Here is an 18,567-nt window from a genome sequence, read left to right on the forward strand (position 1 = left end):
TAATACAGGCAAACTCAGTTTCTCTTTTTAAAAGTCCTTTTCGTTGCAATTTGGGAACAAATTCAAATGAACAAGAAAATTAACCAAGTAAGACACTCTGTGCCTCAACAAGTGAGGAGTAAACTGCCATTTTTCTAGATTGCAAAAAAATCTCATAGCACTTGACTCAGCTTTAGCAAAACAGCCAAGAATTCTTCCTACCATTGTATCTGGCCACATCACTTCTCTCAAGAACTCTGAACTTTTGGCTTCCGTGCTCATGTTGCTCTGTGTAGTCATATGAATATTCTTTATATAGTTAAAAGCTTGCACTGCATCATATTATGATTGTTAAGATGAAGGAAGTCCTACTTTTGAGCTCCTAGTCCAGCGTTTCCCAGGTGAGAAGCAGAATTCCATGCACTGGGTTGGATAAGATGAGCGCATCTCACGGCCCTGCGGCAGCAGGCTGAGCTTCATGGCCCGACACAACGTGGTTGCCATCTGCTTGGGAATCTGATGTTGCTGTAGGTGTTGGTGCTGAACAATTTCTGGACTGTCCAGAACCTGTCGGATTTTGGGGTTCTCCTGCTGAGCTGGCTGATGAAGCACTGCAGTTCTCATTGATTTTCTAAAGAGAGGGGAGAGGATTGCATGCAGAGTCAACACAAACACTCAGAACACTCTCCCCACTGGCATACCCCCAGATGCATTCAGGCACTTCTGGAAATTCACAAAGCACTTACTTGGAATGCCGCAACATAACACATCAAACTTAAAAGCAGCAAAGCGAAAGTAGCACATTTGAATCCAGATGACACTAATAGCAAGCAGACAGGAGCTTACCTTCCATCTCTTTTCCTAACTGCACTTTCCCAAGAAGCATGCAAAAAACAAACTTGTTGTGTTTCAAGAGGAAAAACAACACAATTAACTGGACTTCAGTTTAGACAAGATCATCATTTTGACCAAACAAGTTTATAACCTTTTTTCATGCTCCTTAAATACAGCTTTTCTCAACAGGTCCCTCCCTCCCCGAGATACTGCTCAGACTTTCTGCCTGGCACAGCTTTTGCAGTACTGATGTACAATTCCATCCAGTCTCCTCAAACAGGCCTTACAAGGGAACACAAGAGCATATTTAAACACTGGTTACATTCCCCAGGGCTGACACAGCAAGTGTTCATGCTCATACATTTCATTAGAAGGTTACACACTACGTATGATTATTTGCTTTGCATTGAAGAATAGCAAATATGGCAAGTATGTCCCTTTGTTTGAAGGGGTATAAGCAAGCAGAAGCAAAATTGATCCCAAATCTTAATAAAGTATGATGGAATCATTTTTGTCACTAATTCTCCATGCGCTGACTCTCCTTCCAAATGTTCTATTTTCATTTTAAGGAGGCTATTCAACAAATTTAGTAAGAGAGCCTATTTCAATACCATCAGCCTAAAATAAATGAGCACAAAACCTAAAATATTTTGGAGCAAGTTTGTCCTCTTGGGGCACTGAAACAAAGATGAGATTTTGGAGAATACATGTGATGAAGAAAATGATACAATAGGGTGCACTGAATTTCGGCACATCAACAGGGACTACTTTTGTATCAGCACCGTATTTTTGCAGGGCAGAAAAAATGATGAAGAGATCATGTGCACAGAAAACAGGCCCAAAAGCCTTTCTGGCCTCTTCACAGTTCTCAGGGAAGCAGCTGGGTGGTGTCTGGCAGTGTTGGACAAGTCCCTGTCAGACCCCACACACCTGCAAAACATTATTTTCTTGCCGTACTCACTGCCTAAACTCTGTGCAACTGCTTTTCTCTGGTTTAAAAGGGGACAGCTTACACTAACCAAGTTCCTGGGGACATTTCCCAATGGGAAACAGAGCAGTTTGGGCCAAGTACTCGGATGTCAGAGACCCAGCGATATCTTCAGCATCACTATTTAAAACCCCATATACTTTGACTTGGGGAGTTTCAAAACCAAACAGACCCCAGCCAGCCTCGAGCAGACATGCCTGTAAACATATTTTCAGGAATAAAGACAAATAAGAACAGGCAGGAGATCACTGGCCAGGTGAAATTCCTACGCACTCTGCTCTGTTGATTCACAGTATCCCAAATTAGTCATTTCTAAAGACAGCAGTTCTGGAAAGAGCATTTCTGTGTTTACACCTACTGGGTGCATAAGAACCTCACCCACTCCTTCCAGACAGCTAAACACAGTGGTTTTGACACTGACCTTGCTGACCTAAAACTCACACTGACAGTGCTTCCCTACTTTGCCTACCAGTATACTTCAGCTCCATGCTGAAAAAGGCATGTCCAAAGCATTAGAAGGTCAAGATTCAAGTCCACCCAATCATGGATGAAGCTATTATAAAAGCTATTCTGGGGGCAGACTGGACAGAAGGGGAATGGTGTAAAGTAAGCACCAGCCATCAGACATTTTAAGTCATGGAAGGGCTCTCATCTGGTATAACTCTGGGTAAAAAAGAGACTAACATTATTTGAAAAGAAGGCTCTGTATCCCATCAGTAGCAGTCTGGAACACCTATTTCTGCAGCCATGTAGATGTCTGACAGCATCACCCAAGGAAGCAAAACTAAATAAAAATCACTTCACAGTCTGTTAAGCTGCTGTGCATTTTCATGTTCAATTATCACCCTACAAATTTTGCAAAATGCATAACCTGCACATTCCAACTAATACGAAGAGAAATGTAAACTTAAAGGAAATTCAGGTATATCCAAGTCTGTAAAACAGTCTCTTTCTATTCCTCTTTCTCTCTTCCCATCTCCAGGAAGATAATACTTGTAAAAATAGTTATTCCTGTTGTATTATACATAGAAAACAACTACATTTCATGCAGTTTTTTAACTACTGTGTCAAGTCCAGCTTTATTAGAAGCTGACAGAAAATACCTGCCAAGTACTAACAGGTTTACACGGCTATAAAGGTTTTCAAGCACCTAAAAACACATAAAAAATTCCTGTACATTAGAAGATTACCTGCAAAGGCTGATTCTCAGGAGCTGGATTGGTTTTGGATAGTTTAACCATCTCTTTTATCTGGTAGACGGCATAAGCTAAGGTGACCCAAGGAGAAGAGCTGATGCCCCAGGCAGGCTTGTTCACATCCTCTTGCTCCTCCTGGTGTTTAGTTTTCTTTAGAGGGAGTCTGGGCTCAGTTCGAGGCATGACATCTTCCGACTGCTGTGGTACAAGGTCAATAGTCGCTATGGGAACAGGACTGGAAGGCACTGGGATCCTTTCTGCCAGCATTGTCTTTTCTGAAATCGAAAACAAAATAACCATTGGCAAAGCCAACAAGCTGGAAAATACCCTGAAGAAGACAATGAGCACCAAGTGTTTCTTGTTCTCATGCTATGGTTATCACTGCTCTGGAAGCAGAACACCAGCACAGCCGGGAGTGAGACACACTGCAGCCCAGTCAGGGAATCACAACGTAGCTGCTGCATTACAAGCACAGCTGCTGTGCCCCTGCAGTGAGGGATGTTAGGTGTCTGCATACACAGGAGGGTTGAGGAGTAGAAAGCAGCCCATTTGTTCCCAGCTAGCTATTAGAAATCTGTCTTTTCATGTAACATGGAAGAAGGAATTTTCATGTTATATGCAAACTGAACCTAAGTCTTCTAGACATGTAGCAAACTTCTTTCTCTGCATAAAGCCTGCATCTCACAACTAAACACTGCCCTCAAACAGAAGCCAGTGAAGCTGTATAGCCTATATCATAATTTATGATCTTAAAACTTCTAAACCTACTGATCTGAATGAAAAAAAGTTGTTCTAGATCCTTCATGACTTTTTTCTTTATTAAGAAAATATCCATCCTTACACAGTTACTGTGGAGTTCTGCAGTTAGTGAGAAAAGAACAAGAAGAGTGACACACTGGAGGAAAGCATTATCAAAAGAGTTTCAGGTAAAGGAAGAAATCCTCCCAAGAGACCTTTACATCTAAGGACTCCAATAACCTGAAACGGTTTTCATAGCTGTCTTGAAATGTCATCCATAAAACGACTGTCATGACCCAACACAATGTGCCTCACAGTCTTGAAGAGCCAGAGTACTTATATACAAAAAAAGAATTAAACAGATTGTTAGAAACTGTGGGATACTTTCAGTGATAGCTGTATGCTCTCTGAAAAGAACACATGCTGTAAATTTTGAAAGAAATATTTTTCCAAATAAAAATATTTTACCAATTAAAAAGACCTTTTTTATCCAAATTATAGAAACATATGTGGTTTACAAACTCCTAGATAGTACTGGGTATTTTAAGCAAGGGCTGGGTGTTCTCTACGAGCAAAGAAAGGAAGGGACTAATCCTGCACACGCTTGACCACGTGCTTCATTTTAATCATCCAACTGGTCTGCCTGAAAGCAACCTAATTACTGTCCTGCTTAACACTGACATACACACTGTGAAGATGGAGAGTGTGTATTAAATGAAAACCAAAGGCTGAAACAAACTAACCAGAACAAGGCTACCATCAACAAACTGGTCTTTTGTAGATTCACATGTAATTAACTGAATGCTGACAGGAAACTGAAGCAGCAAATATCCTGTTCACCTTTCCATTTTTTGCCATTATCATTTGTAAGCAGATGAAGAAAATTCTAGCAAAATAAATATTTGAATACTTCAGTACAAGCAACTTGATAACTAGTCAAGGACAACTCACTTAATATGCCAGCTAAAGAAAACTAACCATTTTATACTCAAAGCTCATATTGGAAAGTAACATTAGGGTAAAAAGCAGCTCAGAAGTTTGTGACTTTTCAGAGTTTTATTGTCTTTGTAAGAATCAGATTTATGCAAAATCCTTAACTTTGCACCAAGTATTTAATTTCCGGTTAGTCTTAATATTAACAAAGGTAGAGATGAAACAAGCTCCATCTCAGGGGAGATATCTCAGGTGCCAGAACAGAACTGAAGCAACTATAAAAGTCTGTGTCCACTGAAACCACCCCTACAATTTCTAGCAGGTGGCTTTGACTGGTAGAATATGAGAGCACACAGTGGGGTCAAAGTGACCTTAAAGAACTGACGCAACTGAAATGACTGTTATGGCTAACCTAAGGGATTCCCAGAACTGAGAGGACACACAGGTAGCAAAATACATCATGCTTTCCTTCTATCGACATTCCGTAACTCCATGCTGCCCTTCTTACAGCAGCAGCACACCACTTCCATTTCTGCATTGCCCAGGAAAAAGCTTCCCATTGCAAAGTAAACTGTTGTGTCAAAATCTGAGGTAAGACACCAAACATACAAAATTAAAGCAGCTTCAGAGATACTTTTTTTCACTAGCTCTAATTTTGCAGTGCCTGTGACATGAGCATTTACCTTCTTCTTCATCAGGAACCAACAGCCACTGGATCAGTGCAAACAGAAGCAGAATCACTAAACAAGCCATCCCTATTCCTCTGAATGTGGCAGCAGGACCTGGAATGAGATTTTTTTTTCCTAAATTACTTACTTAATCAAATAAAATGAGTCAGCATTATGTGCTCCCCGGCTGTGCATTGCCCCATGTAGACTCTTATTAGCTTGTCTCATTATATTTTCCTCCCCCAACACTTCTTCAACAAGGCTTTGCAGAGGATTTTTAACCAAGTAATTAGATTCTCATTTGTTCATTGAGAGGCTTTATGGTATCAACCTATTCTCTCAAAGAGGATTCATTCATCTTACTTACAGATCAGGTTGGAGATTTGCTCACACAACACTAAAAATACCTAGGCATAACATATTAAATCAATCCATAATACTGACAGGACAAAGCCAGGAGCAATCTGGTCTGAATGCAGTGCTGATCTTGCTTTGAGCAGGGGCTTGGACTGGAGATCTTGGGCCCCCTCAGACTGAGCAGCTGATTCTGTGACTCATGCAAAGTGCATAACTCTTTAAAACCTATGTTATGCCTTTAAAACATAACAATACCTTAAGTATAAATAAGTTTAAGGCTGGTAGTTCAGTAAAACCAGAGTAAATACCATACAAATCTTCAGCAAAATTTTTGCTTACCAAAGTAATTGACCAAAACCCCTCCAACCATGGCCCCACATCCTCTGCCCAGGCCCAAGTGGAGACCTTGCAGGATTCCCTGGGCTGACGTTCTCAGCTCCGGAGGCACCGCCGCGCTGAGGTACGAGATACAGGCTGCCCAGATAGCTGCATGTGTCACACCTAGAGAGAGGGAACATGGTGAAGAGTACTGTGTCCAGAGGGCACCAACACAACATCTGAGCAACTGCGCTCATCAGCCGAGGCATGTGTTGAAGAAAAACAACAAAATCCCTTCACTGACAAATGTCTACGAAGTACAATCAGCTTTTGGTAATGTGATACTGACAACCGAGTCACAAGGAGACAGGATGACTCCTTCTGCAGCGTCTGTCAATAGCTCTTTCTCCCTCTGAGATGACCTCACTTCTTGAGACACGGTCCCTAGGAAGACAAGTCTCTCTGACAGATTCCTTGTGCCTTCAGCAGTGACCCACGGCCTTTGCAATATGGTCCTGATTTCATAAGCTGCAGGCAATGAAAGCATTGATGCCACTCAGCAGTCTCCCTACTGCCACAACAGAGGCAGCACAAAGGTCATAAAATCCAGGCTATCAGAGATATCCATGTCATTTCAGAGGCAAGAACGGATCCCCTCCTGCCCTTCCCACCTTCCCCCAAAACCCACCACCTCCCAGCAAACTCCTCCTGAACCCAACACCAACACGTTCTGCATTTAGCACTGAACAGTCTGGATGGGAACAGCACACAAGCTCCTCGGGGTAGGCCAAAGATGTCGATTTTCACACCTGCTGCTGAGAAGCAGAGTCAGCCCTTCCTCCTGCTGTGCCTCATCCTGCATGGGCACTGCCACCCGCTGCCACCACCTCCGCTCACCCGCTCTGGGGAGGGAGAGCAGCCACCCACAGCAGCCACAGATCCCAGACAGCCACAGCCCCCAGCAGAGATGCTGCAAGGGACTTCTGGCACATGCCTGGCAGATTCAGGGTCCTGAACACCTTTTCCTTCTGCAGAATGAGAGCTAAGGGGAAGGACAGCACATGACCACCAGCGTGCAGAGCCTGTGGCAGGTGCAGCCCTCGCTTTCGAACCTGGCGGGGCAGGACAGGAATAGGAAGGGTTGTGGAGAAGTTGGAAAAACAAAATAGTTTTGTAGTTCATCCCTCGTGAAATAAGCCTCAACTATTTTGCCACCCTCAGATTGAGTGGGAATATTTTTTTCATATTTGAGAGGTAATAAAATAGTCATCACAGCTCATCAATGCCTAAGCTTGACTGCCTTAGGTTTAAAAACATGTTGGCACAGCTGATGATTCAGTCAACATGTTTCTGTCCTCTACACTTGACTTATTAACAGCTGAACACTCAATAATTACTTAGGCATTTAGGCTGAAGACTCCCAAGAGCAAGAAAACACTTTTTTTTCACATACAGTATAAACTTGGATTTTGCTTAGGTGTAAAATGATGAACAGCACTACAGGAAATTGATACAGTGCTGACATACATGCTAGATGTCCATGAGGCTGTACAGATCAATTTCATTCCGAATCAAAATCAAAATTTCTCAAGCTTTGGGTTTGGTAAAGATATTTTATATTTACATATATATATGTATATTGAGGTTTTGGTAATAGTGTATCACAGTGCTGAAAAATTAGAAGCTTGCATTAGGATGAGTATATATTACCTTACCATTTACAGTTTAAGGCTTCAAAATTCATAGATTTTCTGTGAAAAAATTTGATTAAAACTCACTATCTATTTTTTTAATGCAGATCCATGCATGCATTGCAAACAGCAACCAAGAGCTGTCCCAAGCACAAGGCAAAGCTAATCTAAAATAGGTAAGGTGGTTTTGTTTAGCAAAGTACATCAATTAACATAAACCATGCAATTCTGTCAGCTATTAGGAGTAAGTCAGGTTTTAAAAACAGGCAAATCAAAAACACATCATATTTGAACCGAAGCACATTACCACTGTGTTTGCTTGAAAACAAAAGGCCATAACTTAACCAACAGGTTCTTGAATGTTTTCACCTTTACCAGGCAGTCCAGGTAGAACACAGTGTTCCCAGTTCCTCTGAAAACAAATCCATACCTTTAAACCAGCTAACTTCACTTGTCTTTAAAGGCACAGCCTTTTTTATTTATTTATTTTTAGTATGTGTACATTACAAATGTGATTTTAATAAAATAATTTATACAACAGTGACTATTTGGAACAGTTTTTACAAGGACTGTATAAGAATTCTGGTCTGGATTACTGCTGACCACAATTCTTTTTAAAAGAAGTTGCTCACAATATATATATATTGTAGCATTATTTGCTAAAACCATTAACCACCATTTCATTATCTGGACTACAGTTCCAACAAGTTTAGCAACCATAGTGTTATGCTTATAACATTTAGCAAACTTAGGGCAATATTTATATAAACCATTAGTTGAAGAATTGAGGATTTCAAGAGAAATATGTCAAAATTATTGACAACTAGAGGTCAAAGCTCTCTGCTCCCTAGACATCACTGTGTTGCTGAAGCATCAGTATGAGTCACTTCTTAGAACAGGACTTGTTTTGGAGTTTGTTGAGGAACTGCCAAGTGAAAATAGCTAATTTTCAGGATAACAATACAGTTTTGTAATTTAGAAAATGCCTGTGATGCAAACTGGTGAGCTACCACAGCTGTTAACAGAGAACCTGGACCATTGCTAATAGGATGCCTTGTAGTTATTACAGATTCAGCCTTAGCTCTTACTTTTCATACATTGCTTATGCAAGTCAATACAGCGCAGTGGTTCAAAACTCAGAATTCAGAAGCGAGTTTAAGTCTCCACATTGACTCCTTTGAGAGTGCAATACATTTGCAAGAGTCGTCCCCATCCCTGCCACAGACAGCAGCTGAAACACAGCATGGTTCTTTTTACAATCAATAGATGCAGCCTGCAGAGTCATCTTCCAGAAATCTCTGGATTTGCCCTTCAGCACACTGCATGGGGATAATCCCTTCTTGTATTGCAGAAACATATTAACAAGAAAAATAAATTCTTCACAAAACTCAGCTGAAACTTTTGTTAGCCTCAAAACCCCTCGAGCTGATGGCACTGGAATCTACACAAAACTTGACAGCTTGCTAGAAAAAAGTTATATACAATTGAAACAAGGACTTCACTGAGGGATTTAAAAGACCTATCAGCCTGATGCAGCTACATGGGCCCACACGGTGCCCACATGATCTGCACAATCTACTCTTTGTTCTTTAATACTTCTAATCCTGACATAGAGAAATCAGCTACCACTCTTACCTCCCTCTGTCAACAATCTCACTTAAAAATAAGAGCTTCCACCTCACCAAATTTCATTAAGGTGTCCCTTCTTATCACTACCAACAGATTCAGTGGTTATGCAGGAGCGAAAACAGAGCCCAAGCAAACAAGATTCAGTAACTGCCACAAAAGAAATAATGAATCGAGAAGAGATGAAGACTGGTAAGAGCAGGAGGGAAAATGAAAGAAGAGGGAGGAAAGGAAACTACTTCTAAAAAGATACCCTTCATCTCATAATAACATAGTATGTTAAGGGGTTGGAACTGACCTCACAGATCATCTAGTCCCACCTTGGGCAGGGACACCTCCCACCAGACCAAGCTACTCAAGGCTTTATCCAACCTGGCCTTGAACACCACTAGGGTTAGGACAGCCACAGCAACCTGGGCAACCTGTGTCAGTGTCTCTATTTGGTTGAGATCTCCCATTTGGCAACACTGAATGAGATGACTGGAATCTAACAAATGCAGTGGCAGTGCTTAGACACACACACAAGGCACCTATGGACACCAACAAACAATGTTCAATGCAGACTGAGAAGTGCACACAGAACACAGACTTGGGGTTGGGGGGTGGGGAGAGGGGAGTTGTGTGTGGGGGGTTTGGTTTTAACCTTCTCATTTGCTGACCATAAGTGCAAACAGTCAGATGAACTGAGGAGTACATGATTCAGCAGCTAAATATGACAAAGTCTGGCAGATACATTTATGAGAAAGCATTATTTTGAAGGTCCTTAGTTTTCAGTTCAAGGCTCAATGACTCAAGATTGTACCACACAAAAACCCTCACCAAAACAGCTCCCTCACAGCCTTGCTGTGAAAGCAAACCTATGTGTTGTGCAAGCCATATTGAAATTTCAGGAGAATAAAAACCACATTCAAAGTAAAAGAAACTTCTTTTTTAGCTATGACTATAGGATGTTTCCATCCACAAACTTATGGGTGCACTGTTGAGATCACAAGGTTTTTTTCCTGTATTTTTGAGCTGGGATATCTTTAAAAACAGGATTACCTAGAAGGCAACATCCAAAGCTTTGTATCATCATTTCTTTTCCCTAGATGTGTACGCAGGCAAGAGTATAACCCCTACTCATTCTTCAGGTTCTTTGTAACATTTTCCTATTTTGACATTTGGTATGAACGATGAAGTATCAGTTCAATAGTTGTGGTTCTGGGGGTTTTTTAATAGCAAAATTCATAAACTTGCTGTTGTGACAGTTTTTATATGATAAGCTGGTTTTGTTAGGTAAGGAGCCAGGACACAAATGGATCTCTTTCTATGTATATGTAGGGACCTAGACAGTGCTCTCTAATGGCATTTTATAACTCCAGTTAAAATTTGCCTTCTGTAAATATAGTAAAAAAAGGTAATTTAAATTCAAGTTATGCTGCACATAGAAGACTAAAACTTCTAGGCATAATCTGTGGGAAAGCTTCTAAGTATTACTGTATAAATCCAAAATACTGGCTTTAAAAAGATGGTAAACAACTGCTATTCTTCAAATGCTTAAGAAACAGAAAGTAAAATAGTCCCAATTTTTCTTGGTTTTGAGAAGTGGTACAAACCACGAAGACATAAAGTCATAAAAGCTAAGTGAGAACAATTGATTCTTTAACATTGCAATGAAGGTCTTAGATGTGTCTTCTACAACAGGACTTGAAAACAGGGCTCAAATTACTTGGCACAGACCACATCTCTGTCCTAAATAAGTTAGTGACAGGCCAAGTGTCTTAAAGAAGCTCTATTAGCACAGAGAAGGCTATTGAAAGATATTCCTCTCTAGCTATTAAAACAAAAATTCTATAATCTAAAAGTATTGCTCCAACAGTACCTCTGAAACACCACAAAACACTGTAACAGAGGTGGAATAACTTGTCTATGTTCAGGATTTTTTACAGCATCCTTTCAAGAACCACAACCTCCTGCATTTAATGAAGTCCACATGTATCACCAAACAGGATTTGCAGTAGGTGTGTACCCAGCTCGTGCTTCTGTCTCTTTGTTTAGTTAAAGGGTGTGTTGGTCTCTCACAGTTCTGTTTGAATAAACACAGGGTTGTGCACAATCAAACGCACACACACCCTTCTGACGTCAAATATTCCCCAAGATAAACACTAATGGTTTATGTGCTTTATCAGCCCGGGTCTTCTGGGGTGTTTGTGCTCAAAAAAATAGACAAGTACCAGATTTCTCACTTATGCATAGGAAAACAAGATAAATGGAAGCACCTGATCTGATGCTGGAAGGGCATTACTGCACTTACCTTGAAGGACTTCCATTGGAAGAACAGTCCAGGCGTTTTCCAGATAGGAGATGTAGATGTATCGTGCCGTGTTACAGGCAAGGCCAATATAGAGCACCCTAAAGGAAGTAAGGAAAAGGGAAGTCAGGATAGTTTGCACTTTCCCTTCCTGGCATGTGATTATATATCTCACTGGTTCAGAAGTTATTTGCATGTGCACAGTTTGTCAGACCAAAGCATTTGTTCAACACCAAATATATCCTTTAAGTTCTGCACCGAAACATAAACTCTTCTCTTGCCCACTCCAAACACATACTCAAAATCCTAATAGGAAAAAAAACACAAATCAAATAGACAGCAGATCCACTGAACTTTTAGCTAAGCTCTGTGGTTCAGTGCCACACTCCACACAGGATTGTACTTCAGAGAGACCATTTCCAAGTGCATTCAACATCCCTTCCAAACAATCTTCTTTTCTAATCATCCAGAGATTCATTCTGCCATTTCAATGTAAGCCTGGAGCAGGCTTTTATTAAAGGAATTAATTTCACCCCAATTAATATAAGTTTGTAGTCCCAGTATCTGCAAACTGCTCAGAACTACTCTAAAACACATCCCACAGAAGCAATATGGTTTATAACAACATGCCTCAGGATAAAACTTAGCCATCCTGTTGAAAAGCAGCAGATGCTGCCTCTCACAATTTAGAGGAGAAAAAAAAAAAAGCTCTTACAACAGTCTTTAAACAATGAAACACAAAGACTATCTGTGCAGTGCATTTCCCATTGCACATTTAACCTGATAACTTTTCCCTTCCAGTTTTCAGATTTAGCATAGCTTCCCTCTGGGTGCTCATTCATCCAGCTATCTTTATCTTTAGATGGATCTTAGGAAAGAAAGAATTAATTCAGAACCCATTTACAGCTTGATAGAAGATGCTATTGCAACCTTTAAAGATTTTTTTTCAGGGACAAGGATAGTTTTTTTTGTCCAAACATGGCTTCTCTGTTGACCCCTGGTTTGGCACAAGTGAAATAAATGCAATTGATAATTAAGGTGAAGCACAGACACTGTGAAAAGGCTTGTTATTCTTTGGGCTGCTTCTTTAGTTAGTTATTCTACAAAGGCAGACTGAGATTTAATTAAATGGTACACAGCCACTGAAGAATCTAGAGTGAGACCCAACCATAAAAAAAAGCAGCATCTTGTTAACGTTTGAGGTATCCAAATCTACATGTTGACAGCAAGAAAACCAGTACTATAGTTTTCATCACGTCAGTGATATAAAAATATTCAAAATTGAAAGGACAGGTCTGTGTATTTCATAACATGATGAATTTACTTTCAACAAGTTGGGTAAGCTTGCAGGAAGTCATCTCCCCACCCCAGTCACACATCAAACCAAGCTGTGGTGCTTCCAGACACATGTGAGGTCCATGAATAGCTGGCTTAAGCTGGCTTTAGGCAACACAAGCCCAAGCATTCATGGAATAAAACATGGGAAGCCATGAAAAAGTTTGCTCTTATACAATAAAAAGAACAAACTTTTTCTTTGTGCCATGCATCATAAATTTCAGCTCATCCTTTAATTAATGCCTTCTGTTTCAAACAAATAATTTAGCTCCTTTCATAGCTACAGCTTAATGTAGTTTTTATGTACAATCACATTTCTGAAGTGTATTAGGACACACTGGCAACAAAAGGTGACCACATATACAAGGTATGCAGGCTCCTGTCTTGATTCCCCTACTAGAAAGGCCCAGGGTGATGCACACTCTTGGGCATACAAAGGTATCACCTGACCATATATTTCTTTTTCCTCAATAGCAGTACAGATGTGCCCAGCTCTGTTTATGACCAGTTCTTGACAGCTTAATTTCACTTCTGTCTAGCAAAAACTTTGTGCACCAAGAACTTGCTTCCCATTTCACCTGTTCCCTATCACTGAGATGTGAAAAGGTCTCCTCCCACTTCACAAGTTTTTCCATCACCACTCACCTACCTGTGCTTTTCCAACACATTACACCTGCAGAAAGATTTGGAGTTAAAATTTTAAGAGTAGCAATTTAGTCAAGTTCCACCTTTTCATTTGTTAGCATATGCACAGAGTTTTAGGCAAATTACAGTTTCTGAAAATTTCTGTAATTATGGTTTTGGAGGGGCACATCACACAAACACTTCTGTGTATTTGCAGAGTCTTTTCAAAAATGTATTTATAATAATCATTTAGGCTCCCTACATGGAAAACAAACAGCTGTCCCTTATGAACCCTATATGTAGTGTGCATAGAGACACCATATTCAATTCCCAGGTTAAACATTTAAAGCACTGGATATATATTTATGTTAAGGAGATTAAGCTGTTTACAGCTATGACTACCAGTCTCTGCTTCCCGTAACTCACATGAGGGAATTGTGGTCAAACTCATTCAAGCTTAAGCTCAAGTAGGAGGTTATTTTCAGAGACTAACATCATCTCCTCGAAGTCACTGGCAGTCAGGACTGATTCTGCACAGGGTACCATTCCACAATGGGGCCTAAACACTTGATAGCCAGTTTTGTACACTTTTTAGTTACAATATCATAGAATCACAGAATGGTTTGGGTTGGAAGCGACCTTTAAAGATCATCTAGTTCCAACCCCCTACCATAGGCAGGGACACCTTCCACTAGACCGTGTTGCTCAGGGCCCTATCCGGCCTGGCCTTGAACGCTTCCAGGGACATCCACAGCTACTCTGGGCAACCTGTGCTAGTGCCTCACCACCCTCACTGTATAGAATTTCTTCTTAACATCCTCTCAAAGAAACACTCAAAGCATATGCAACATATGCACACAGGCAGTGCACAAGTGAATGAACAGTAAAGCTAATGATGTCAGAAATCAGGCATTTTAATCAGCATATATTTAATATGATCATGCTTAAAATGCTTGGACAATAATTTGAGTATTATTAAAACAAACTCTGTGAAAACAGAATAGGTTTCAGACTGTTGCAAGGGTCTTATAATGCCAACACACACAATGGCAGAAACAGAAACCTTTACAAGGCTCCAAAAGAAAACCAGAGTTTCTATTCAAAAGGTGTAAAGCCTGTTTTCTTGCAGTTCTACAAAGGACAGTCAACAGCAATTTTTCCTGTACTGTGACAGTGCATGCAATTCTGGTGCTCATGCCTGTCTTCAAACAATTGGGACAGGAAAGAAAGATTGAATGATAAATGTTCAAACAAATACTGCAGAAAGATTGTCTACATCTAGGAGTCTAACAACCCAAAAGAAAGGAATTTTGAGCTATTAAAAAATAGATAAAATTCTGATCCCAAAAGCTTCTGTATTTCTGGCTCAGGTTGTTCCAAGAAGGATATACAGCTGGAGGCTATTGGGTCTTATTAATGGGAAAATAAATACCTGTACTATAAGGCAGCAGACAATACATATACAGAACTATCAAAGAATGAGCTACGAACCCCTACACATTCCTCTTTAAAAAATAAGAAAAAAATCTGCCTCCTCTCAGACACACTATACATCACACAAAGTTCAGAATCTACAGCAATGCAGGCAACCAGAAAGAAACATCTCAAACTGGGATGACTAAATACAAATAAGCATTAGATAATATTAAAATATGACTAATGTGTATTTCCCAGGTGTAGGTATGAAGAATGCTGTTTCATGGCAAATAGGAACTAGTGTTTAAACAATTTAATCTTGATCCAATCTTGGCTTCATGGGCTTAGTGCAAAGGAAAAAAAAAGGAGTTAATACCATACATCATCTTTGTTTTCACCGGCCAATGCTTCAACCCCTTCTATTTCATCTTATTCACAGTCTTAGCACTCTTTTGTTTTTCATTCTTTCTTCAGCTGAAGTCAAGCCTGAATTTTGTACTATAACAATATACACTGAGAGAGCATACCCAAGCTATCTTTAGCTATCAAGACTGTGATCTGTTCTCACCACTCCTCCTTCATCATATCCTTCCTCCAGTCTTCCCATGCAAGGTGTCATTTTCTCCTTCTAATTACTGTCAAATTCAGGGATTAAAAGACTGACTCATAGTAAAGAGATCCTCCTCAGTTTAAATTAAGAAAAAAACCCAGTCTTTTAAGTGATCTCTTAAATTTCTGTACTAAGCATCTCAAACATTTTTAGTAGAGGTCAAATGAATAAAAAAATTCATCCCAATAAAAGCAAAACAAAGAGCAAAACCACAGAACAGAATGCACAAAAAGAACAGTGTAAACAGTTTAAAAACACTTAAATCTCAATGACTGTATGATTATATATTGGGCATTTAGAAAGGATACGATGCTAACAACACACAGAGCTCTGTGCTCAGTTGCACAGAGTACCTAAATAAATACAAAAAAACCACCTTTACAACTTCATTAATTCAGATTCCCCCTAGCTTTCCTCCCTTGAGCTTTGTTGGAGTAGTGAAGAGATTTAGAATATGTGGAAATTAAGTCAATTGTGAATTTAGTGGGAAAACAATGTTCACTAACATGCTGGAAGCCGTCAGTTTAACTTACACAAGGCAAAAACTACAGAAGAAGCCCTGCACATCCATCTGGCCTTTGTAACAGACACACACCACTGCAACTAAAGGAGGACAGCAAGCACTGAACTGGTAAGTGACACTGCCAGGCTGAAACCTCATTCTGCCAACACCCAGAGTCTGATTACGAGGGCAAGTGCACAGGAGGTGCTCACCTCGTTTCCTCATCTCCTCCTCTCCTCCTCCTCTCTCAGCCTGCCCTTGACACCTTTCCAGGCTACTGTAGGGGCAAAGAACTGCCCTGCAAGGCTAAAGCAGGAGGTTTCCAGAAGGCTGCTACTCACAGAAAAAACCTGAAAAATTAATCGTGTTTATATGTCAAAACAGACAATCCTTGAGTGGGTGGCAACTTGTAAAGATCTCTAACAGAGTGCTGCATTGGTGAACTAGGATGTCTTCTGGAACAGTCTGCAAAAGGGTACAGTTCCAGGCATAAAGCACGTGCTGACATGCAACTGAAATACAAAGGAAGCATTTCAGAGCATTTTCAACTCCTAAAATAACAAAAAACTCCATCATGAGCCATATAACTGAACAGGACTTGAAATTAAAAAGAAGAAAGGATTAGCATGAATTTTACTTTGTAGCACAAGGCTGAGCCTGGGATTCAAGACTGTTTGTATAGCTCTTTAATCACTGCTACCATCTTACCTGATGTGACCAACCAATTCAATCAACTTGTGGCTGAAGAAGTAGGCAGTCAGCTCAGACACATGACTGAGCACAGAACAAACTCCAAAGAGAGTAGTGGTGCCATTCAAGTCTTCCAAGTGCCAGTACAGAAAAGTGAACACAAAGCCATATCCAAAGCCCATGAACCATGCCACGAAGAGCACGGAGCCATACTGGATACTACACAGCAGTTTTATTAGGTCCCAAAAACTGAAGGACTGTGACTGGCTTGTACTGGTAGGAGTGTTATCAGAGGATTCGTTGGAGGCATTTCTGTCCACCTGTGAGATTTCAACCTCTTTTCTCTTATTTTCATCTTGCTTGAAGTGTGCATAATGAAACCGAAACTGGGTGGCCACAATTAATGCCATTGTCATCAGGACACCAAAAACAATGAAAACAATCCTGTAGTTCTTGTACTCCGGAGCTTTACAACCTTGACCTTCAATGCCAACTTCTGTATGAGTATAGTCAATGCCAATGCCCACAGAGAGCATGGCCAGCCCCCAGCCCAGAGACCCCCACATACGCTGCAATCCATACCGGTCCCTGTGTTTGCCAAGGTACTGCAGGGTTATGGTGTCCACAATGGTAACAGAGGAAGCACTGAAAAATTCTCCTATGATGACAACCAGCAGAATGAGTAGAAAGATGGCCTCTACTTCTTGTTGATCATAAACAAGCACAGCTTGGTCAGAAGGCATTGGCTTTGTGCTGCTGGCAGTTGGGGTGGTACTTGGAGTTACGTTCCCTGGTGAGGCTGGGCTAAGGGTGGTGTTTTTCAAAATCAAATGGGTACTGTTTTCCAAGATAAAATCCACATCACTGCTCTGTGTAGGTAACAGGAATGCTATTTCAGGAGTAGGTGTCCCTGTTGCTTCCAAAGTGACTGGACTGGAAGCGAGCAGGTCTCTCTTCCCACGGACTTTGGGGGATGCAGTACTCACTGTGGTTAGCAAAGATGACATTGAGGCATTTTGTAAAACTGTTGTTAAAAGGCTGCTTGCATTGGTGGGATGTGCTGGGGGAAGGCCCTTTGGTACACATCTTAAGGTGGCTGGCCTCACAAACCCAATCCCCAGGTTAAATAAGACCCAGCACAAGAGAGAAAACAGGAGAACAATCTTGCCTTTCTTGAAGCGATCTGCCACCACTCCCCAGAAAGGAGCACTGCAAAACTCAATAAAGTACCTGATGCCCACAAGAAGTCCACTCTGACTGGGGGTCATACCCAGCTGCTTGTAATACACAGGCAGCAAGGGGTAGAGAGAGCCATATGCAGCATAGAAGAAAAAATAAAAGACCTTTGAGATCAGAAGATCGTTGTTTATCTTGACACAGTGCTTCTCTAACCAATCCAGCTCTTCATCTGGGACAGTGGTGGTCTCCGTCGAAGGGGATTCATTATTGGGTGGCAAGTCTTGATCCTTGGAAATACCATTGAAAGGATCAGCAAGCACATACTTTCTCTTCTGTTCTTCTTCATCATCAGTTAGAATGGCAACTTTATCATCAGCTGCCATGGTTTACCACAAGCATCCAATATCTGGTGCACTCTCAATCAACTAGGGCTATCCTGCAAACAAATAAAACATAACATGGTTAAGGTATCACACAGGAACACACCTGCAATGCCAGTCATCAAGGATAAAGACAGGTTCTTTTTTAAAAGTGATATTCCTGAGCAATGAATGCAGTATCAGGGTGGGGAAGGCCATTTGTCTAGACTAGTG

The 18,567-nt window shown here is 40.7% G+C and overlaps 1 protein-coding gene across 1 annotated transcript; it reads right to left on the reverse strand.

The window, feature by feature from the left end:
* Positions 1-390: 390 nt before the first annotated feature.
* MFSD6 (major facilitator superfamily domain containing 6) lies at positions 391-18,357 on the reverse strand. Its single transcript, XM_009074007.1, has 6 exons — positions 16,814-18,357; positions 11,622-11,719; positions 6,033-6,194; positions 5,352-5,450; positions 2,992-3,272; positions 391-610 (listed from the first exon to the last, which is right to left on the reverse strand). Exons 1-6 carry the CDS (start codon positions 18,355-18,357, stop codon positions 428-430), a joined length of 2,367 nt encoding a protein of 788 aa, XP_009072255.1. The 3' UTR covers positions 391-427.
* Between the last annotated feature and the right edge of the window lie 210 nt (positions 18,358-18,567).

The sequence above is a fragment of the Acanthisitta chloris genome, unplaced genomic scaffold (genome assembly GCF_000695815.1).
Source record: "Acanthisitta chloris isolate BGI_N310 unplaced genomic scaffold, ASM69581v1 scaffold32090, whole genome shotgun sequence".
NCBI lineage: Eukaryota > Metazoa > Chordata > Aves > Passeriformes > Acanthisittidae > Acanthisitta > Acanthisitta chloris.

What these genes read in the sequence shown, in the direction of transcription:
- MFSD6 (XM_009074007.1), bottom strand. Translation starts at nt 18,357, where the DNA reads ATGGCAGCTGATGATAAAGTTGCCATTCTAACTGATGATGAAGAAGAA. An exon ending in TCCAATGGAAGTCCTTCAAG is followed by an intron (nt 6,195 to 11,621) that starts GTAAGTGCAGTA and finishes CCCTCTCTCTAG; the next exon opens with GTGTGACACATGCAGCTATC. An exon ending in GGTTCCTGATGAAGAAGAAG is followed by an intron (nt 3,273 to 5,351) that starts GTAAATGCTCAT and finishes TTTCGATTTCAG; the next exon opens with AAAAGACAATGCTGGCAGAA.